Source organism: Camarhynchus parvulus, chromosome 6 (assembly GCF_901933205.1).
Source record: "Camarhynchus parvulus chromosome 6, STF_HiC, whole genome shotgun sequence".
Lineage (NCBI taxonomy): Eukaryota > Metazoa > Chordata > Aves > Passeriformes > Thraupidae > Camarhynchus > Camarhynchus parvulus.
This window is the reverse complement of record NC_044576.1, coordinates 11,349,345-11,372,321: the sequence shown is the minus strand read 5'-3', so window position 1 is coordinate 11,372,321 and position 22,977 is coordinate 11,349,345. Positions and strand designations below refer to the sequence as shown.

General features: G+C 40.2%; 1 protein-coding gene across 3 annotated transcripts; it reads left to right on the top strand.

The window, feature by feature from the left end:
* The first annotated feature begins 374 nt into the window (after positions 1-374).
* On the top strand, positions 375-22,516 carry BMS1 (BMS1 ribosome biogenesis factor). Of its 3 annotated transcripts, none has more exons than XM_030951559.1 (23): positions 375-405; positions 869-1,111; positions 1,485-1,675; positions 2,042-2,121; positions 3,246-3,434; positions 3,908-4,050; positions 5,291-5,412; positions 6,025-6,221; positions 6,910-7,046; positions 7,521-8,353; positions 9,145-9,246; positions 10,187-10,344; positions 10,868-10,949; positions 11,915-11,991; positions 13,035-13,220; positions 14,612-14,800; positions 15,382-15,562; positions 16,131-16,189; positions 18,259-18,381; positions 19,436-19,583; positions 20,441-20,616; positions 21,114-21,275; positions 21,987-22,516. In XM_030951559.1, the coding sequence occupies exons 2-23, from the start codon at positions 936-938 to the stop codon at positions 22,221-22,223; spliced, it is 3,948 nt and encodes a 1,315-aa protein (XP_030807419.1). In that variant the 5' UTR covers positions 375-405; positions 869-935; the 3' UTR covers positions 22,224-22,516. The 3 variants fall into 3 exon arrangements, with proteins under 3 accessions (XP_030807419.1, XP_030807417.1, XP_030807418.1); XM_030951557.1 differs by lacking the exon at positions 375-405 and adding an exon at positions 418-595; XM_030951558.1 differs by lacking the exon at positions 375-405 and adding an exon at positions 421-563.
* Positions 22,517-22,977: the final 461 nt, after the last annotated feature.

The following is a 22,977-nucleotide window of genomic DNA, read 5'->3' as shown; positions in this document are numbered from 1 at the left end:
CTTCATAGGCTTTTACGCTCTGACTTGTTCGTCCTCCCATAGTCCTTGGCAAGGATTGATTTTTTATCTTTCTCGCAGAAATTGCTGGGGCCGCATCTGCCACTTCGTACGGGGCTGCCCCGAGCCCGCGGGCACCTGAAGGTCCCCACGCCTCCTCCGCTCCGGGTGCTGTGGGGCCGGCCCCGCCGGGCAGCTACCGCGGGCTTTCACAGAGCTTGCAGGAGAGTCATTTATTCGTAAACACACACACAAGGGCCGACTCCCGGTTCCCGGTGCGGGCGGCGCGGCACCGCCTCCACCCTGCCGCCGTGGGACACCGTGTGCGCCGGCAATAGCGCTCCGCCGCCGCGCACGGAACTCCGCGCGCAGCCGCTGTTTCCGGGAGGGCGGCTCTGCAACGGAGCGGTCGGTGCGGGCACACGTGGGCCGGGCGGCGGGACCGGGCCGGGGGCAGCACCCGAACCGAGGGGACAGCGCGGGGCCGGGGGGCAGCACCCGAGCCGGGGGGAACAGCGTCGGGCCGGGAGGAGAGCGTCGGACCGGCCAGGACAGAGTCGGACCGGGTAGGACCGGGCCCACGGCTCGCACGGCCCCGGTGAGTGGCGGCTGCTCGTGGGGAGCGGCCCCGCGGCCGGAGCCCTTGGCGAGCTGAGGGCCCGCGGTGTGCCCGGCAGCTCCCCGCCTTGGCCGCACCGCCGGGCCGCTGCCGGCCTGCCCGGGGCCCCGGGCCGGGAGTGCGGGGCGCGGGGGCTGCCGTGCACCGGGAACGGGCCCCGTGAGCAGGGTGCGATGGTGCTTGCTCGGTGCTCTCCGGCCGATGTGCTGTGCACGCGTGCCCTGTGCTAACTGTGCTCTCCTCCTGTGCCAGCTGCGCCCGCTGTCACACGGAGGAACTCGGGATCCTGCTGGCTGTAAACAAGTGTTGAACCGGTAAGATGGAGGAAAAAGAGAAGAAGAAGCATCGTGCGAAGCATAGCGGGCCAAAGGCAGAGAAGAAAAGGAAGCGTTATCTCAATGAGCTGGGAATAGGCGATGAGGAGAATGCACGGAAGAGAAACCCCAAAGCCTTCACGGTGCAGTCCGCTGTGCGGATGGCCCGGACTTTCCATCGGTGAGGGTCGGAGCTGCTCCAGAGGCGGCTGGAGGGGTGGGAGTTTCTGGGCTTTCTTTGATACTTTGTGTAGCCATCCACAGACTGTGATTTTCGCTGCTGTGTCTGCTTGGCATTCATCATTCACCCAGTCAGGCTGTGTGTGGTTTGTGTGTGTGTCAGGAGTGGGGGTGCTTTGTGCATCTCTGTTGCATTGTACACTCTGTTAATCCATAGAAAAGCTGTATAGCTCCTTAGGCTCCGTGGGAGTGCCTGGTGTCTCTGCTTGTGCTCCATTTTGTGTTCAAGCCTTTGCAAATACTGAAGACTTTCAAATAGTAAATGCCACTATCCATGGCGTTCCTGTATTTATTTATTACAAATTTCTCCTCAGAACTCAGGATCTGAAGACTAAAAAGCATCACATTCCCGTGGTTGACCGGACTCCTTTGGAGCCACCTCCCGTGGTGGTGGTTGTGGTTGGCCCTCCCAAGGTTGGGAAGAGCACTGTGATAAAGTGTCTCATTAAGAACTTCACCAGGCAGAAGCTGGTTGAAATCCGGGGTCCTGTTACAATTGTTTCAGGTGAGAACAAAGAGACAAGAAATGGAAATGCTTCTTTTCTGCTCCTTACTTGTCTTGCTGGGATGTGCTCATGTTGTCATGATTTTTGGTCATTTTGAAGATATCATTTGGATGTGTGATCTGGCATATGTACAATAAAAGAAGATTCAGATAATTTTAAGTTTAAAAAATTTATATTTTAGTGCAGTTATAAATAGGTAAAACCAGACACTTCTGTAGTGATTAATGTTGGATGATTTAGATGCTAGACCAGAATCTGAGTCCCAGATACCCTGGAGGAACTCCAGGAATGTGACCTGAAAATAAAAGTGCACAAATTGGTTTGCTCTCTCTGTTGGAGTTTTTGATGCTTAATTCTGTTTTCAGGTAAAAAGCGCCGGCTGACCATTATTGAATGTGGGTGTGACATTAACACAATGATTGACCTGGCTAAAGTTGCTGATCTGGTAAGTTAACAATGGAATGCGATTTCTACTATAATTTATGTTGAAAATACTCCTTTTGGTTGGACTGCACCAGTGTCTGGTTTGTCTACACATTTTTTGCTGTCAAAGGCAAAACTGTCTTTGGTTTCAAAGAGAACAAGACCTGAGCTCTTTGACACGTCTTATGTTCTGGAACAACCCTAGGACCTTCCTCATCCTGAGGGTGGGGGAAAGTGAAAGTGTAGTGTGTGTGTGTGTGTGTGTGTGTGTGTGTGTGTGTGTGTGTGTGGTGGTGGGGAGGATGTGAAACAAGGGAAATGCTGCTGAGCTTCATTGCTAATGCAACTGGTAAACTTCTAGGGGAAGGTCTTATAATGAGCCAAGGTGACACAGTGACTTCTCATTAAGGGATTTGGTTAAACCATATAAAATCTGAAAATGAGTTTTATTCAAGAAGTTTTCAACTAATGTTCAAAGTAGAAATACTTATTAGTTTACTAGTTGGGGTTTTCTTTGCACCCTGAGGCCTCCATCTGTTTTGCAGTAATACAGCTGATTTCAGTGGAGTCTGGTCACTGTTGTAATTTACTTGCAACTTTTGGATCAAGAGATTACACCAACTGATCCTGGGGATCCAATGCATGATCCCTTTGTTTAGAATTTTACTTTACATGTGGATTTGGAGTATATTATTCACAGCTGATTAGGTATTGGGATCCTTGTCTAAGTATTAACTGTGTAAATATCTAAATACATGTGTACACTGATCTGGATATTCTTCTACTTTTATGTTTTCTACTGAGTACGGGACAGGTACCAAACAGTACAAATACTTCTGCTGGTGGATATTTCAGATTCTGTGTGCACATGGTGGTGCTGAGAATCTGTTTGGATTTATTGTTGGGAGCTGAGATTACATCAGTGCTTGAAGATCTGGCATCAGTTCCTGTATGCTTTGAGTTCTTTATTGTTAAAACACTAAACCAACTTTGCTTCCATTTTCATCTGACTGTTGGCTGCTGTGTCAGTGCATTTTAGGATTTTGGCTCCTGAGAAGCTTAAGAATTTAAAGGTGTGGTCTTTGAAATAAGCTCATGTGGGCACTGTGGTATTGCTGTAGTGAAATGTGAATATTGTGTTTACAGGTTCTCATGCTCATTGATGCCAGCTTTGGATTTGAGATGGAGACATTTGAATTCCTGAACATTTGCCAGGTACATGGCTTTCCCAAAATTATGGGAGTTCTAACCCACTTGGACACATTCAAGAACAACAAACAATTAAAGAAGACTAAAAAGAAATTAAAGCACAGATTCTGGACTGAAGTGTATCCGGTATGACATTTAACATTAATTTTTTCATATATTTTGCTTTATGGAAGCTAAATTAAAAGTGGGTTATTACTTAAGTGTTTATTATATTACATCTTTTACATAGATAAGTGAACAACGTTGATACTGTATCAGATTGTTTCATCTTTTTTCTGTTTGCTAAAATACTTGTGTGATTATTCTCTATCCCGGTGTGATAAGCTGCTTAATTTGCTACTAGGTCTGTTCTGCAGGTGCTGTGCAAGGAGGATCTGCTTGTAGGTCTGTATGAGGTCTGGAGGATGTGAATAGTTTTCCAGTGAGATTTAAGGAACAATTTTCATGTTGAAGTAACCTGGTTAGTTTGATCTTTCAGAACCAGTTGTAATATAATTTTCAATTAAGACTTACAAATTAGAATTGCATTAACTATGTATTTTTCTTGTTAGCTTTATGGGTATTAAATCAAATTTTTTATGTCTTTTTAATGTGTTTAGGGTGCCAAGTTGTTTTATTTGTCTGGGATGGTTCATGGAGAATATCAAAAGCAGGAAATTCACAATTTGGGGCGTTTTATCTCCGTTATGAAATTCCGGCCTCTCACTTGGCAAACGTCTCACCCGTATGTTCTTGCAGACAGGTGTGTGTTTTTGTCTCTGTTCTTTATTCCCAGCGTAGATAGCACCTTGTTGTTTGAAAAAGCTGTGCTGTTAGCCCTCAGCTCTGTGTATGAATGGGTGTTTGGTGTTCCCTGAGTGGCTTTGGGAAGGGAAGGTGACAGGTTTGTGCCGTTCAGTTTTCACTTGTGTCAGGTCATGTACACACCTCTGGAATATTGTAAATACTTTTGAAACACAGGATAATTAAAATAATCCTGCTCGTTGATGAATATACTGAATTTCTGTGGAAAAGAAACAATCATTCTACTGATTAAACAACAGCTGGTGAATTAGTCCTCTGAATTCCCTGGAATATCCCTTCTGCTCTGTCTCCCAGTATAGCATTTGATTCACAGTCTCTTTGGAACATGAAAGCAATCTTGATGGCAGCTGTGCCTGCTTGAGAAATTACCTCACCTTTCATATTTTATTGCCAGAATGCTTACAGTTATGACTAAATTCTCACAACAATCCAAGGCACCTTGAATGAGCCTCTTCTTTAGCTCTAATTCTTCAGTAAAAATTGTCAGAGAAGTAGATAAGCATTGTGCGAAGTCCTGTAAAATACATCAAGCAAAGAGAGGGAAAATGCAAACCCCGCATTCTGTAGTATTTTGGTAACAATGTTTTAGGTTGCTGTAAGTGTTGCGGTTTCATGATTGTTGGGTCAGCTTTAAGCTGATCTGCGGCCGGGTTGTGTCCCCATTCTCCTCCTGGGCTCTGTGTGCTGCCTCCCGTGTGCAGTGTAGAGAGGAGTTTCCCCTCCTCTGCCTGCAAACAGCCCCTCTTTTCTGTGGGAGCTTTTGTGTTGCTCACCTGCATTCTTAGGGAAAAGAAGGTGTTGTGTGGCTGCGGGGAGTGTGACGTTCAGCTGTTTGCCCTCTATCGGTGAAATTGATTAGAGGAGGGTTGTGTGTGCAAAGCCGATAAAGAGTAGTTAAAATGTGCTAAGAAAGCAGCCCCTGCTCAGTGAAGTGTCAGTAAACCTTCTGGAAATGTGTTGAGCATAGTTATACAGCTTTTAGAAAAGAATTTTAAAATGTTCTTAGAAGATCAGTTTTTCCATTAATTTTTTCTTTCTTATGATAATTCAGTTTTGATTATTAGAGTCTGCAGATCATGCAGTGGCAGCAGTGATGTTCTTTTTTCTTAAATTACTTTATCTCAAAAGTTGTCATTGAGACTCTGAATATTTTAACTGTCATTTTAACTGTTGAGTAGAATGGAAGAGCTGACAAACCCAGAGGATGTTCGAATCAATCCCAAATGTGACAGGAAGATATCACTGTATGGATACCTGAGAGGAGCACACTTAAAAAACAAAAGTCAAATTCATATGCCAGGTAATTTATCAGTCTTAGAATTCTTTCTGTACTGATATGTGAAAAACAGCATAGCTGAAATTATTTGTATCTTCAAAGTATCTTATACAACAGATTTGCCACTTTTCTAAATACCTGTTAGGTTTTTGAAATTTTTTTCATAATGCACATTTTGGTGAAAATAAATCTTGTGAATAGTTTTGCTTTAAGTTGTGCAGTTTTGTTGCACTGATAAACACATTAATCACAGTATTTAAATTTTTTTATAAGTGTATCACTTTTAGAAAGTGCTTAAAATGTAAAACATATCAGCCCTAATAATGAAAGGTTAATTTAAATGATGTGAATTAGTAAATTATGTAATATATTTATTATGGTCAGAATTGAATAATTTAATATTTTAAGTGAATGATTAAATAGTTTAAATTAAGAAATACCATGATAATAAATTTACAGACCTACTCAGAAAAGGGAGTTGCTGTTTTTGTCATTTGAAAACAAGCGAAGAAACAAACAAAGCTTTGCAGGATTCTGGTGAATTTCTGTATACTTCTCTGAGTTCAGTGGTAAGGCAGAGGAATTGGATGTTTGGTACAGAGCTTCCTGTTGATGAATCGTTGTCCGTCCCCTCAGGTGTTGGAGACTTCACAGTCAGTGATGTGAGTTTCCTGCCAGACCCCTGTGCTCTCCCTGAGCAGCAGAAGAAACGTTCCTTAAATGAGAAAGAGAAGCTCGTCTATGCCCCTCTGTCAGGAGTTGGGGGTATTGTGTATGACAAAGATGCTGTTTACATTGACCTTGGTGGAAGCCATGCTCATGAAAAAGAAGAGGTAAAAGAATCCTGGTGGTGGTTTAAATTCTCTTGGAAAATATAGTTTTTATCCTTAAAGCCAAAATAAGTGTTTAAAAATAAGCTTCTTTAAAACAATCCTTATCTATCCATAGTGGATAATTAGTTCTTTTCTCTTTCAGGGATTTCAGAGAAGGGTTATTTCTATTATCTGTAATTGTACAAAACATTGGATGATCAGTTAATATTAAATACCTAAAGTTTATGTAATAACTTTCCAAATATTGGCCTAAGCTTTATAGGTGCTGGACTATTGCTACTCTTATTTTGCAGGACATGGTGATTGCTGGGAGAAAACTTAAAGGATTTGACTGGTCAAAGGGAGAAAAGATTTACCTACAAACAAATTGAATTCAGTTTTTTCTCTGTATTGTGCTAAATGTTAAATACCTTTGGGTCTGTGACAATGTGTTTGCTGGTATTTACTCTAGTGGTTGCATATTGTGAAGGAGTCCCTCTTCAATTTTTCTTGGGTTGATATTATAGATATTCTTGAAATATGAAGAGGGGAAGGGACACCTTGCTATTCTATTCTGAGAAAATATTTCTTTAAAATGCTCTGCAATTTTTTCTTGCATATGTATATTTCTGCTGGTTTAGACTGATAGGTGTCACTAGACATTTGTTTATTCAACTTAATTGAAAAGTAAAAAGTCTTGTCTTTCCAGGAGGAAGTGAGGCCAAATCAGGAGCTTGTTCAGAGCCTCATCTCCACACACTCAGCCATTGATGTTAAGATGGCATCAAGCAAGGTCTCTCTCTTCATGGACTCTACACCCTTGGGTTCAGAAGATGTAGGACAAGAGTAAGTTTTGAATGTTGAGCAGTGTTTGAGCATGACTGAATCTCTAATTTCAGGCTCTAATTTAGGAAGAATTCTCAATAGAGCACAGCCTGTAAAATGTCTGTTTCTTCCTCTTCTGAGATTAGTCATATGCCACACTGTATTTTGGGATAGAAATCATTGGTACTAGAAAGTTTGCAAGCAATGTAGACCTGCCTTCCAGGAATTTCTTGCTGATAAAAGTAACATTTCTGTTTTAATTCATTCCTTGGAAAATGAAATGAATTGGAATTACTTTTGGCTACAACAGTCAATATTCTTGAATAAAGACACATTACAGGATGACAGTGCCTTTCTAATGATCTATGTAACTTCACTTTCTTTGAAAGAAAATTTGTAGAACTGTTTAACAATATTAACATGAAGCTTCATTCTTTCATTAAAATTTTCTTGTACTTTACCATCTTACCCCAAATGTGGTCTTTGGGAGAACAGGTTTGTGATGCCAAAAGAAGAGAGGCAGGTGGATTTGAAGACTGGAAGAGTTCGTCGGAAGGCCGTATTTGAAGACGATGAGAAGGAAAATGATGGTGTAGCAAGTGATGAGGAAGATGACCAAGAAGAAGAAGAAGAAGATGAAGAAGAAGCAGTGTCTGAAGATGGAAGTGATGGTGATAATGAAAATGATGCTGAGGAAGAAAGTGAGAGAGTGCTCTTGAGGGAAGGGATGGCTGTTAGGAGAGCCAAGCGTCTGAAAACAGAGGTGCCTCATGAAGAAGCTGTGAATGAGCTACCAGCATTTGCTGACAGTGATGATGATCTGGAGATGAGCTCTGAAGAAGGAGAAACTGCCGCTGAAGATAGTGAGATGGAGGAAGATGAGGAGGAGGAGGAGGGGGATGTACAAAGGACTTGTGAAGATGAAAGCTCAGGTAGTGAATTTGAGGCTGCAAATAAGAGAGCTGAATCTAAGCATTGTGATATGGATAGTGAACATACAGAAACAAATCCACAAATCTCAGAGCACAGCCCCAAAAGAAAAGCAGTGCTCACTACAGATTCAGGAAACTGCACCGCAGAAGAGGCATCAGAATCTGAGGATGAGAACTCTTCCCTTGAAGAGGGTGATGATGAAGGAGGATCATATGAGGAATTAGAAGCTGATGAGTCAAATAGGAATGGATTTCAGCACAGTAAAGCAAAGAAAGCTGATAGTGTTAGACACACCAAAGTTAAAACTGTGGATACTGAGGATGATGATGTGGAGAACCTGCTGAAAGAGGAAGAGGAGTATGAAGAAAAAATAGATCTTTCTGCTGACACAACAGGTAGGCTATAACTGTTTAATTTTTACTGTCCACATCATTGTATTAATTGTTAAAGGATATAATTAGTGAATAATCCATAATGTTGCCTGTCATATATATATATAAATGTGTATTTAGTTATAATTCTTAAGTAGCAAAACTTCAAGTTGGGAAAGATTGAAATACTTGCTATTAAGTCTTTCATTTACTTTGTAGTATGAAGTGTCAAGTTTCCTTCCTCTAGAACAGAGGTGATTCATTTTATAAACAAAACTTCATTGATTTTGCATATACTTCTATTTAATCTTTATAGCTGTGTGTGTAAAACAAATTATGATGCTCTGTTACATCTAGAAAGACTAAAACATATTTGGGGGAATGTTACTAAAATGCACCAACTACTCACTGAGCACTGGAACAGCTGTCTCCATCTTTGGAGATGTTCAAAGGCTGTCCTGACATGGTGATGAGCAGCCTGCCTTAGGTGTGGCTGCTTGAGCAGTGGGGCTGGACACAGAGACCTCCAGAAGTCCCTCCCAACCTCAGCCATTCTGTGAGTCTGTGAAGAAATGTATCATCGTGAACATGATCAAATCTCTTACTGTTGTTAATAATTTTTTAAAATTCTAGCCTAAAAAAATCAGTGGTATAATTTGTTATCCACGGTTTATGTTTCTGTGTATATACAGAATATGAGAAAAAGAAACTGTGGGCTGTGTCTACACTTCTTAAGTCTCTTGTCATGTCCTTAATTAAATTATTTTTGTAGTTGCTCAGTCTTGTTCTTTTTTGCAACTTTTTTCCCTTTTCAGGTGCACTTAAATGGAAGGAGGACCTCACACAGAAGGCAGCTGAGGCCTTTCTGAGACAGCAGCGATCAACCCCCAACCTTCGGAAACTTGTCTACGGAACAGGTACAGATCTGCTTGGAAACTTGACTCATTATATGCTGGCTTTTAGCTGTTACCAAGTTTTTAAGTCTGAGTATTTGATCATGGTCTTTTGGCAGGAGGCTTGAGGAGAGTTAATTGACTTTTTAATTGCTGATGCTCATTTTCACTAATAATTGTAACAAGAAGACAGTTTTTACTTTTCCCGTAAAAAGCATTTTGAGTTCATTTTCCAGACTGCTAAGTTGTTACTCATGTTTTCTTACACAGTTATTTCTTCCAAACATTTAAGGTTTGGTTATTTGTGTAATGATCTGATAGATATTATGCAAACCCATTGTGGTAATTGTGTTTCATAAAGGCATATTGTCTGTTGGCTGGTTTCAGGAATTTCTGTCTCTCAGTGACTGTGGAAGAGTCTCTTATACATGACTTAGTATCAGGTGTTTGTCAAGGGAAAATAGCTGGCTTAAAAGGAAGAGAAAATTGCTGTTTATGTAACTTGTCCTGTTTTAATTCACAACTTTTACAGTTGTTGTCTGAGAGTTCCAATCTCATTGTGCAGAACCTTTGTAGAACATGATGAGATTGTAAACCTTCCACAGTGCAGGTGTGAGAAGACTTTCTGACAGATTCTCCAGTCTGGTATTCTTGATTTACACACAAGCTTAATTCCTGTTCCTTCCTTTTCACAGATCATTTTGCTATTGTTCTGATATGTGATATTGAACAAGCATCCTCTGTTTACTTATTGGACAATGTTTTTTTAATATGATTCCAGTTATGAAAACAAGTGGATCAGTGTACCTTTTTCTTCAGGCTTTTACATTCAAAACTGTTCCAGTTTGGTTCTTTTATTTCTTTAAACTGCTGTAGCTGTTGGGAAACATAAGGAGAGAGGTGGTTAATGAATTTCATGCGTGTACTGTGGGGGAAATCATCACAGCCTCTGTGTTTGGTTTAGCTGTGGAGGATGAGGACCAGGAGAGTGAGGATGCAGATGATGAACTTGGAGGTTTGTTTCGTGTCAGCCGTCCAGACAAAGCATCCAAACAGAAGGCTAATGCTCTTGACTGCTCCAAATTCCTGGTAGAAAAGCCACAAGATTGGGATTTAGAAGAGGTAATGCCATTGGATAATTCCTTCTGCATATCCTGCCTGGTTCTGTCCTGGCTGTGTCTCATAAAGTATGACTGAGCTGTTATTGAAACAGAGCTGTGGGAGCTATGGCCACAGTGTCTTAGATTCTGCCACTTGCTGTCAGTATACGCAACAGATTCCAATGTTTGTTTTTAGAAGAGTGGCAAGTTACAGTAAATCAATTTAATGCTTGTCTCATTTGAGTATTTGGTGGATAATAGTTTGTTCTTTATTTACCAAAAAATAAAAAGCAGGGGAGACCCAAGCGAAAATACAGTGTAGGGTAGAGATTTTGGTAATCAAAAGACTTTTTGGCAAGAATTAAACTGGGTTCACAATCCTGCTTTTGGGGAGGCATTGTGTAGTTTTGGTAATGGTGTCTTGATGTGGAGCTGCATGTGAGAATTGTCTTTGATGGGGGAGTGGGGAATGTCTTGGAGAACATTTCTGTTGATGATAAGCTGCAGCTGTGCAAGGCAGTGCAGCTGTGCAATTTATTTTGCAGGTTATGAGCAGTATTCGAGACTGCTTTGTTACTGGAAAGTGGGAGGATGATAAAGATGCAGCAAAGCTGTTGGAGGAAGATGGTATGTGTAACACTTTTAAAAATGATTCCTCTGTACAGGATTTTTAAGAAAAGTATGACTTTTTAATTATGTATATAGAATATTGTGCCCTAGTGCTGTACTTGGAGATTTTTTTTCAAACTATTATATAAATTATTATATAGATACTAACATAATTACATATTGCTGTCAGTCTCTGTAGAAACAGTAGGCACATACCACATTCTGGAAATGTACTGTCTGAAAAATAGAGTATGTAACTTAAATTACTAAATGGAGTCCTTAGTCTCAACACTTGGTCATGCCAGTTTTGAATTATGTATCTGAGTTCATCTATTCATCATATATGGTTTATTCTTTTAGATAGCCATGGTAGAAATAAATAGAAACTATTCTTATTAGCAAGACAAACTTGCCTTTCACGTGTGGCTGAAAAGTGAGATCTATCTTCACATGTTTTGGAGGTGGTGTTTTTGTTTTTTGGTTTTTTTTTTTAAATTAGGAAATACTTAAAAAGTTTAGTAATGTGGCTATATCTTACATGCATCATGATTGTGCTTTAACAGGCTTCTATAAGCACATGTTTTTAACCTAAAGACTGTCAGCTATATTCTATTTTTTTTTTTTTGGAAATTAGGCATAGGAGCTCAATTGCTCTGCTGGTGTCTTGTGTCATTAGAGTGCAAACTAATGTATTGGGAGTCCTTTGGGGTGATCTACGCTTCATTTACATTTTTTAAATCACAAGGGTGTTGAAAGGGTAAAGGAGGAGCCACGTTGAGCTTAGCTGGGAATTTTCAGCTGAAGTTGTAGAGAGGGCAAAACAAATGTATAAAACTTGATGGGAATCAAAAATATTTGGACTGAAACTAATCTCCACAGCAGCTCTGAGAAATGCATAGTACTGAACATGTGAGAGATGGTGTGGAGCAATACAGCAGAATGGTTAACTAATGCTCACATGTCTTGGGTGCTCACTGTTGCAGAAGAGCTGTATGGAGATTTTGAAGATCTGGAAACTGGGGTTGTGCACAAAGGAAAGGTTGCTGCTGGAGGAGAGCAGGTCTGATCTGCATTTTTATGTTCTTTTAGCATTTTAATGTTCTTATCTAACTCAAGATAAGTGTGTGTTTCTTATCAAGTGATAGGCATCCTATGTAATAAATTCGGTGTTCATAGAATCAATATGGAAGGAAATCAGTGGGAGCAGGAAAGAAAATTTATGTTTATTACTGACTTTATCTAGAGTGGCATGTTTTTAGCCTGAGCCTGAAGTTTTGTTTATAGTTAATTATGTAGAAGTCACCTCACTCATTTAACAGTAGGTGTCAGGCTTAATCAAGAGCTGCAGGATCTGGAGGCAGGACAGAAGTATTTTAAAACCAAATGTAATCATAACTGTTTGTACTGTGTCATCTCATCTTATGCAGAAGATTATAGCCCTCTGTTTAAACACAACAAATAGTGGAAACTTGACACAGTTTCCTAGTTCATTCCTCTTATCTGCATAAAGGAGGTTGGTGGAAGCAATTTTATGCTGTGGCTTGGATATCTTCCAGTAACAGAACTGTAGTGGTCTGTGACAGTACAAAGTGAAAAATCAATTTCTTTTTGGACTAAGCAACTTGATGGCTTTGCATTTGTTATAAAATAGAGGGTAATGGCATCATTTTGGCAGTTTTCAAATGGTCTGTGAACAAACTTCCTTCTCTCTGGTCTCTAGAATGCTTCCAGCCTTCCAGCAGTTGATAGCTCAGTGCTATCAACAATTACTTTTTTTTCCTCCTGTATTATATATGCTTATATTAGCTCTAGAATAACAGGTAGGTCAGTTCTAGGGTCTGTTCCCTTACGTTAAAATGATCTTTAGTCAAAAAAGTTTTGTCAGTGAAAAGGAATATGATTAGATCATGAGATCTTTTGGTCCTTGCTGAAGTTGTCTCCTTGTATGAATAGCTTACTAATTTCTGTCTAAAACTGAAATGTTTTTCAGTTGTCTAATAATTGACACTATAAAAAATATTGTTTAATAATATCTATCAGAATGTTGATCAGAATGAGTTGTTTTCAGTTGTTTTACATGTTTGACAACTTACTGTTGATTAGTCTGGAAGTGAAGAAGAGGAGGAGGAAGATGAAAAAATGTCCAAACCAGAACCTGAGGAGGAGGAAAAGAAGAAGGAGCGCATGGACAAGAAAAGAAAACTTAAAGAAATGTTTGATGCAGAATATGATGAAGGGGATGCCACATACTTTGATGATCTTAAAGAAGAAATGCATAAACAAGCACAGGTACAATCTGCTAATTTGTCAATTTATCTGGCTATATGTTTTCCAAAATGCTCCATGGAGTTTGTCTCCCAAAGATTTTTTCCTGGAAACACAGGTGATGCTCAGGAGGTATTTCAGAAAGTACACACAAAGAAATACATGGTTGTGATTTTTTTATTCTTGAGCTTTTTGATTCTGTTATCTGGAAAGGAAAGCAAGTAAAGAAACCAAACAAGTGAAAGCTTAATTTAAGCTGAGTGCAATACTTAACCATACTAATCACTGAATAAGCCAGGATGTATCATCTAAACTTCAACTACTTAAAAAGTTTTTAAACAAAAGGCATCCTTTTATGTGTAGGAAGGTGAAAATCCTCCTCATATTAATTTCTGCCATATATTTTCCAGGTATTATTTTTAGTGTTATTTTTTGCACTGTTATTAATGGATAAGTAAATTCTCTGTGACAGTTTTTTTCATCCAACTGTGAAGTTATTTTGAGGAAAAAATAATATAATGACTATTGCTGTGTACATGTGGTAGAAGTCTTCAGTGTAACTGTACCCAGAATGTGAGGTTTTGGTTTTGTTCCAGGCCTTTTTTTTTTCCACATGAGAACTTCTAAGCTTAAAAGTAGCTTCCTTCTTTGACTGGCTTGGGAGAACACTGCCTTACATTAATAATGTTAATAATTTCACTGTCTTGTCTTTTGACAAAATTTTGCCCTAAATAGTTGTTAAATTAATCCTTACCTGCTTGTATTAGCCTCTGTCACAAAGGATAATCTGAGCTCTGGTATGCTGATGCACTGAGAGCGTTTAAAGGGTAAAGAAGGACATTCCAGGAAAAGAGTCAGTGTCTTTTGGGTAGGTAAGCGTCAGGGACTAGAACAAGAGGGTGAGGCTCCTGTTATTCACGAGGATATCTTGTTAAATATTTGCACAGTATCTACGTTCTTGTCCTATGGTACAGAAGAGCTTTTGATGATGTACAGTGTGAGGATGCACAAAAATCTTTTTAAGTTGCTGAGCTGCAGCATCCTCATGAAGTGATACCTTAAAGATCAGGACATTAACTTTAAAAGGTACTTGGGCTTCTAAATCCAAAAATGTACTTTGGACAGTTGTATCTTTAAAATCCAAAGCCACCATAGTGAAAGGTGTATCAGAAGTCACTCAGCCATTTGCTTCTCCTGGGTACTACTGTCTTTCAAGTAGGCTAACAGGCCCACTTGATCTCAAATTGGAAGGGCTTTGTGGTGGTAGAGATCTTCCTCTGAATAGGAAGTCGCAAAACCTGTTAGATCTTTCCCAAAAAGATTTATATAAATGTTAGAATGTTTTAAATCGAACCATCCCTTCTTGAACAAGTTGCTAGTAGTTGAATTTTGTGAATTATGTCTTTGTCACATAGCTTAACCGAGCAGAATTTGAAGATCAGGATGATGAAACCAGAGTGCAGTATGAGGGATTCAGGCCTGGCATGTATGTTCGAATAGAGATTGAGAATGTGCCCTGTGAATTTGTCCTGAACTTTGATCCTCATTATCCCATCATCCTGGGTGGTCTGGGCAACAGCGAGGGAAATGTCGGCTATGTACAGGTATGTAGCCAAAGGGCTGAGTGCATTTTATCTTGGTGCAGGTGTGCTTCAGGGTGTCTGGAGTTACTGCTTTCTGTGTACTTTAAATAGGGTAAAAACAGACAGAAACTTCCATCCTTGTCTTCTGAATAGGGGATTGGCTTTAGACACAAAGTCTAATTCTACAGTAGCAGATTCTGGATCTTTACAGGCTTAATTGGATAACTGGAAAAGGTTACTGCTGTTTAATGTTCAGCTGCAGAGGTGTCTCAGGATTAAGGTCTGATACTGTGATTGCTAAATTGCAAACATTAATTGTTCTCTGACCTTCATGATCTATATACAAGTGACTGCAGAAAAGCTACTAGCACATATATAAATGTATTTTTAATATAATACTTGCTTGTATGTGTACACACATGGCTTCAGAGTGAGTGAAATACTGATTGATCTTCTGAAGATAAACAAAGATAAAACTTACTGTATAAAAATTCTAGTGTAGATAGAAGTTGCTTTCAATCATTCTTGAAAAACTAAGGCTCGAGTTTCAGAATCACTGTTGCCATCCTGTAGTAGCATGGTTCACCTTCTCTTCCAACCAGCTGCGCCTGAAGAAGCACCGGTGGTACAAGAAGATCCTGAAGACGCGCGATCCCCTGATCCTGTCGCTGGGCTGGAGGCGCTTCCAGACCATCCCCATGTTCTACATCGAGGACCACAACGGGCGGCACCGGCTGCTCAAGTACACCCCGCAGCACATGCACTGCGGGGCGGCCTTCTGGGGTGAGCCTGCTGCAGCTGTGTCCTGCCTCACCTCAGCAGTGTGCAGCTCCCACTGCACATGCACTGTGGGGCAGCCTTCTGGGGTGAGCCTGCTGCTGTGTCCTACCTCACTTCAGCAGTGTACAGCTCTCTGGCTTTGCAGGATGTACCAGGGAATGCAGCTTTTGCAATGAGAAGTACAACTTTTTCTCTGTGGAACAAAAAATAACATCAAGTAGTGTGGGAAAATAGGCAGTTCTCTGATATTTGTGGATTGTTTAAATGATTTGTGAATTGCTTGGCTTTCAATCAAATTCTGAGCATTCTAAGTTGTAGCATATTGAAGAAGAGCCTGATTTGTGTGCAGATAGACTTTGCACACATTATGGGCCCAGCCCTTGCATGAGTAACTTCTTGTTAACCATTCCTTTATGAGGCTTTAAATGTGAGCAATAGTTTGAGTGCTTTAAACTTTGGTTTTCTTCATTGAGTATATTTTCATGTATTTTTAAGCTTTTGGACTTTAAATAGGGATTAGATATTGCGTAGTAAGACTTCTCCAAAATTTTTAAATTTAATTTTCTTTTAGGGCCCATCACTCCTCAGGGGACAGGATTTTTGGCAGTGCAGTCTGTCAGTGGCACAACGGTAGGTTTGTTACCACAGAATGCTTATTAACACTTTCCGTAGATATTTGTGGAAAATATATATGTTCTGGGAAGAAAAGTTACATTATGATAAAACAGTGTAGTTGTAGGAACTATGAAAGTAGCGGGACTCAAGCTTTTGAAAGGTGTATTATGTTGAGGTGGGAAACTGTATGGAGAGGATATTTTTGTTTGTTTTTTAGAGAATTTCAGGAAGAAATTGTTTACTGTGAGGGTGATGAGGCTCTGGCACAGGTTGCCCAGAGAAGCTGTGGATTCAAGGCCAGTTGCATGGGGCCATGAGCAGCCTGGTCTAGTGGAAGGTGCCCATGGCAGAGGTGTTGGAATGAGATGATCTTTGAGATCCCTTCAAAACCAAGCAATTCCATAATTCCAATTTAAATAGTGTTAAAGCAGTATTTATCAGATATGATCTTTATTAGATATATATTAATCAAAGGTAGGTTCATGTTTGCAGACAATTGGTAACAAAAGCTTTGCATGGCATTGTAATGAGCGTGTCAGTAATCAGTGGTGATTATTATCTCCTTCCTAAAATATGCCTTCAAGTACTATTGCACAGTTGTCTTTTTACATGTTTTAAAAGTCTGTTTTCATCATGTGTCCCTCGCATAATACAGTGTCTTAGAGCAGTGCACAAAGCACTTCTCCTTTGAGACTTTCTGTCTGAGTAAGATTCTGTTTCATAAAGAGAACACAGTGAGGTAGATCACAAGGACTTTTAGATTGTTTCCAAGGTAATTAGAATGGCAGTTCTGGAAATCTCATTAGTGAATGGTAGGAATGTTATGTCAGCAGCACCTCAACTAGTCTGTACTAGTCAATCTGCATTTTTCATGCTGCTTTACTTCTGTAAAGGTTAGAAATTCTGAATCTTTAAAGTTAAATGTGGAGTGCAGGTGCCTCACAACATCCTTCTCTCTAAGTTGGAAAGATATTCATTCAATGGGTGGACTGTTTGTGGAGGAGTTGGTTGAATGGCCACATCTGGAGGATGGTGGTCAACAGTGCAGTGTCTTGATGTGCAGTGGTGACAAGTGGTGTCCCTCAGCAGTCTGTGCTTGGACCAGCACTGTGCTTTGACCATCAGTGACACAGGCAGTTTGCAGGCACCACCAGGCTGAGTGGTGTGGTTGACATGCCTGAGGAATGGAATGCAGTCCAGGGGAACCTTGGGAAGTGGTCCAGGGGGAAGCCCATAAGGTTCAATGAGGCCAAGTGCAAGGTCCTGCAGCAGATCTGGGGCAGCCCCCAGTGTCAGTGCAGATTGTGCAGTGAAGGGATTGAGAGCAGCCCTGCTGGGAAGGACTTGGGGATTCTGGTGGATGAGAGGCTGGGCATGCTGTGGTCATGTGAACTTGCAGCCCAGAGAGCAAATCACATCCTGGGCTGCAGCAAGAGCAGTGCCAGCAGCAGAGCAAGGGAGGGGATTCTGCCCCTCTGCTCTGCTCCAGTGAGACCCCAGCTGGAGTACCATGGCCAGCCTTGGTGCCCTCAGCACAGGAAAGACAGGGACCTCTTGGAGCAGATCCAGAGAACAGTCACAAAGATGACTGGAGGGATGGAGCACCTCTCCCTGGAAAAAAGGCTGTGAGGGAGTTGGGGTTCGTCATGGAAAAGAGAAAGCTCTGGGGAGACCTCATTGCAGCCTTTCAGTATATAAGGGGGGCTTAAAAAATTGTGGGGATAAATTTAGCAGGCCCTGCTGTGATAGGATAAGGGGGAATGATTTTAAATTAAAAAAGTTGATTTAGACTAGATATTAGGAGGAAGGTTTTTACAACAAGGGTGGTAAAACGCAAACAGGTTGATGAGAGAGGTTGTGGATGCCCGTTCCTGGAAATATTCAGAGTTGACTGGCTGGGGCTCTGAGCAACCTGGTCTATTGGAAGATGTCTGTGCTCACTTCAGGGGGGGTGGGACTAAATGACCTTTAGAAGTCATCTAGATGACTTCCAGGCAAAATATTTTATGATTCTGTGATTTTAAATGGTGTCTTCACTGTTGGAGGAATACACATTCAGCAGTCTTTCCTGTCTGATGTTTCAGCCTGACTTCCGGATTGCTGCCACAGGAGTTGTGCTTGATTTAGATAAATCCATCACTATTGTAAAGAAATTAAAGCTAACTGGTTTTCCATTCAAAATTTTCAAGAACACTTGTTTTATTAAGGTAAGTTCATAGGTAGGTATACTGTAAAACCAGAGGTACTGATGTTAAGAAGGAATGCAACCTGGGATTGTTTTTCCTGAGGCCCAAGTTTTCAGTTATTGTTGAATGCTGTTCTGGATCTCAGGAGCTGCCTGTGCTTTTTTGAGCTCTCTTTCATGTGACCTCTGAAAGTACTGGTTACTACAAGGAATATGAATAATTGTTAACCAGACAAAAATTCTGGAACAGTCCCCTGATTCACATTCAGTGTGGTTTTTTTTTCCTTCCCACCCCCTGCTTCCTTCCTAAAACCCACTGATTAGCAGTGACAGACACCTTTAGAGGATGTAAACCTGTGCCTGGTCTTATCCCACTTATCAGTCTGATCAGTCTGATGGCACTAAATTTTAGCTCTGGAGTCAAAGGAGACTTCTAGCAGTGCTTAAGGCTTCTCGTTACAGTTACAAAAATGTCTGGGGTAGGGAGTGCTGCAGAAGTGAATGTTCACTGACCTTCCCACTGTGCTTTGCTGGGCTTTCAGGCTCAGGGAGAGCTTAGGTTGTTGTGCATTTGAGGCAGCAAGCAGCTAAGCAGTGATCCCAGCAATGAAGCACTCAAGTGTTTGCACTAGGCATAGACAGATTTTTTTTTTTTTTGCTTTTCTTGTGATATATGAAAGAAGCACAAGCCTTCAAGAGCTGTATTGTATTAGAATCTCAGAACTAGCAACTTAGGGCAGCTTGGTTGCTTTTAAGGTATCCTGTGTTCCAGCAATTACTCTAAAGGAGAACTGTAAAGCTTCTGTAGATATGTTCTGGTTTGAAATTTTAAATACATATATTTAATGCTTAGCAACCTTGCCTGTGATGTATGACTAAGTAGATTGCTTTCAGTAGCTCACCCAAGGTCAGCTCAGTGGGTTTTTGGTGTGATCAGCACTCTTAGTCTAAAGACAATGCTATGCTCCTCCTGTTTCTTTATAAGATATGCTTGTGGGAATTCTGTTTTTGTGGCCTATATAGGTCACAGAGAGAGACTTGGCATCTTGAATGAGAGTGGTAATTCACATTTTCAGGGCATGTTTAACTCTCAGTTGGAAGTGGCTAAGTTTGAAGGTGCAGCGATCCGTAGTGTGAGTGGCATCCGAGGCCAGATCAAAAAGGCCCTCAGAGCTCCTGTGGGTGCTTTCAGAGCAACATTTGAAGACAAGTTGCTGATGAGTGGTAAGTTGCACATTGCATGTAAAATATCACACAACTTTCATCCTTCTTCACAGATTGTAAAGCTGTGTCTCAGAATTCTGGGATTTGATAATTGAGATGTGAATTCACAAAGTAAGAAATACCTTGTGAGATGCAGAGTGAAATTCAAAAGAAGTGTTTTTTATGTTGGATTTCTTTCACTTCTACTCAGAAGTCATATAGTATGCAGATGAAAAGGCTTGAGTTGAAGACATGCATCTGCATTAAGTGTTTTAATGCTTTACAGAGCGTGGTTATAGTGTTTAACACAGGCTTTCTCCTTGAACATGATGAGTTGAATTTAGTGGTACAAGTGCTAGAGGACACTTTTCTGAGAACTTTTTCCTGTAATCTTTTGGGGAAATTGTGCAGAGGATCTCCTGTGTTTGCTGAGTGTCACTGTGATATTGAGAATATGAGTTTATACTTACTTGGGTTTATATGACCTGTTTTCCTACATACACCAAAATCACAGATAGTGCAAAATCAAAGCAAGTTAGTTCTTTTATAAAAATAGGCAAAGGAAAAGAAAATTGGTTTTGTCAGTAATTATATAGGCACATTACATATATGAATTCTATTGCTTGTTCTTGAATATGAATGATGAACAGGATAGTATTCAGCTGCCTACTCTTCATGAATCTGTGCTGTTCATGCCTTTATGGGGTTTTGCATTGCTTTTACCACAAGCTGAAGACATTTGGTCTATATACCAAACACACTGCTAGCATGTGGTGCAGTATCTGTTCTGTTCAGGCAATCTTTCCTTAGAGTGTGGATGTGATGAACTCTTTATATTTCATATTTTTAGAGCCAACTAACGTTCCCTTTTCTTTCAGATATTGTTTTTGTGAGGACTTGGTATCCTGTTTCTATCCCAATGTTTTATAACCCTGTAACATCCCTGCTGAAACCAGCCGGTGAGAAAGATAGTTGGAGTGGAATGAAAACAACAGGCCAGCTGAGGTATGAGCAAGGCATCAAACTGAAACAAAACAAGGATTCTCTCTATAAGGTACATTTCTGTTTTGTTTTGTTTTGTTTTTTAAAACCAGTCAAATTTGCAGCGTGTCTCAGACCTGTGCAGACTGAGAGCAGTATAAATACTTGTTCATACACATGCATGTGGGACTTTAAATTTTTATCTACAAGGCACAGTCCTGGCATGAGATGGAAATAAAACAGTTGAGAGTAGATTGTTATGGGTCAGTTAAAGTTTATAAAGTAATCTGCAGAGTAGAAGTCTTCTCCAGAAGCTTACTGAGACTTCTGCTGTAGTAATTGGGGTGAACATATCATTTACAGTTCAGTCCAAGGATGTCAGAGGATGTTGTTTTTTTACTTTTGGTTTGTGTTTTTTATGCTTTGTTTGGTTTGGGGTTTTTTTGAGGGATGTGTATTTCTGTTTTGGTTTGTGGTGTTTTGTGGGGTATTTTCCCCACTAAAAGATGAAAAATTAAAGTTTTTTAAGATCATGAGTGTTATATGTATGTTCTGTATTCATTCTCTTAGCCTATTGTGAGGGAGAAGAGGCACTTCAATAAGCTCCACATTCCTAAAGCACTGCAGAAGGCACTGCCTTTTAAGAACAAGCCTAAGAATCTTGAGAAGAAAGGCAAGACTCCAAAAGACCAGTGGAGACCAGCTGTTATCAGGGAGCCTCATGAAAAGAAGGTAATTATCACTTACTCTGAAACAAGGACTCCTGAAGGGTAAATGTGTTGTTTAAAGCTTTTCTGACTATTGTTTTGGCATTTGAATCTACTGCTAATGCTAAAGATATATATGTTCCTAGTGAAAAATGATCACTTGCAATTTGTTTTCTTCCTGTTTGGCACACAGTATGTATATGGAACTGTCACTGAGTGGATGGTGTCTTATTTTTTAGACTAGTAGGTCACCTGAAGCCTAAATACGACTTTTGTCCTTGTCACAGCACTTGCAAGGTGTTTCACTTGGATTTAGTGCTCTCATATTACGGGTGACTTAAATTGGCAGCTGCAGTTTTTTATTTGACTTGTCATTGCCATGCATTATTAACACAGACAGGATTTGAAGCAAATAGTCTGCTTCCAAAATTGAGAATTAGAGTGCTTACAGGGGCAAGAAGATCCAAACTGCAGTTTAAGTGTTCTATAGTAGCAATTAGGCACAGCCTTTTAAAAGCTATCTAATGAAAATCAGAGTTCACAAAAATTAAAGCTTTGATTAACTTCCTAACAGGATAAAAAATTAAACCATTTTAGAAATTGGGTAACAGGTGCAGAGATAATTAGGAACTTGCCTTGAATCTCAGATTCATTTTGTGTGTCTGCTGAGGTTACACTGTTTCTTGCTCACCAAAACTGAGCTGCATGTATATTGATTGTCTATTTTCTCTTCTAGATATCAGCTTTACTCAGTGCTTTGAGTACAGTGAATAATTACAAGATAAAGAAAGCCAAAGTAAAGCATCGGGAACAGCTTAAAGAATATCTCAAAGTTAAGCAGAAGGAGGATGAACAGAAATTCAAGAGGCAAAAGGAGGCTAAGAAAAAAGTCTATCGCATACTGGGACAAAGGGAGAAAAAGAGGCAGAAGTCAAGCTTGAAAGGATCTAGTAAGGGAGAGAAGAGTATGTAAAATTTCATCAGGTTTCAGGCCAAATGAGGAAATAGGGTAGCTGTGCAATTTTCTCTTGAAGAAACAGAAAGGCCTTGGACTACACCAAATGTGTTTTCAAGAGAAGAAAGAAATGCAAATATGACCTTACACTCTTGAATACATTTGGTATTGTATATAAATAAGATGTAGAAGTATGAATTGTGGTTTTTATACAGGAATATTCTGGAAGACTTCATATTTCAGTATATTTCTATGCATACTGCATATTTCTGCATTTTCTAGCCAATAAAGTATTTTAATCAATTACAGAATATTGTTTCTTTGTGTGTTGTCTTAGTGGACTTCTGTGAAAGAAAACTCTCCTGAATGTCTCCAAATATGTCCCTTTGACCTATTGCCTAAATTTTGCCCTTGGCAAATATTTTATTAAAAGGTGTGAAGATCAACAGTTTCTAGGTAGGAGTTTGAGAAATTCTTTATCTTTGATCAGAGTAGCTCGCTCTTGTGCTTAGATCATTTCCCCCTGCATGAAAGCATCTCAGTTTTTTCCACTTCTCACTAGGTTATTAAGCAGATCTTCAAAACAGTGTTGCATTTAGATCTTGTGTTACTTGGCCAGTTTTGGCACCCTGAGGCTGTCAGTAGGTCCCTCACTGACTGCAGCTTTCTGGGCAAACAGTATCAGACCTTCCCCAGATGTGTGTAGCTACTCTGTGATTTTCTGTGGGGTTGGCACTGACAGGATAGCTTGCTTCCTTTGGGAAAATGTTCC

Coding starts and splice junctions, on each gene's coding strand:
- BMS1 (XM_030951559.1), top strand. CDS start 936: ATGGAGGAAAAAGAGAAGAAGAAGCATCGTGCGAAGCATAGCGGGCCA. Junction 3,435..3,907: donor TCTGGACTGAAGTGTATCCG/GTATGACATTTA, acceptor TAATGTGTTTAG/GGTGCCAAGTTGTTTTATTT. Junction 16,190..18,258: donor AGTCTGTCAGTGGCACAACG/GTAGGTTTGTTA, acceptor CTGATGTTTCAG/CCTGACTTCCGGATTGCTGC.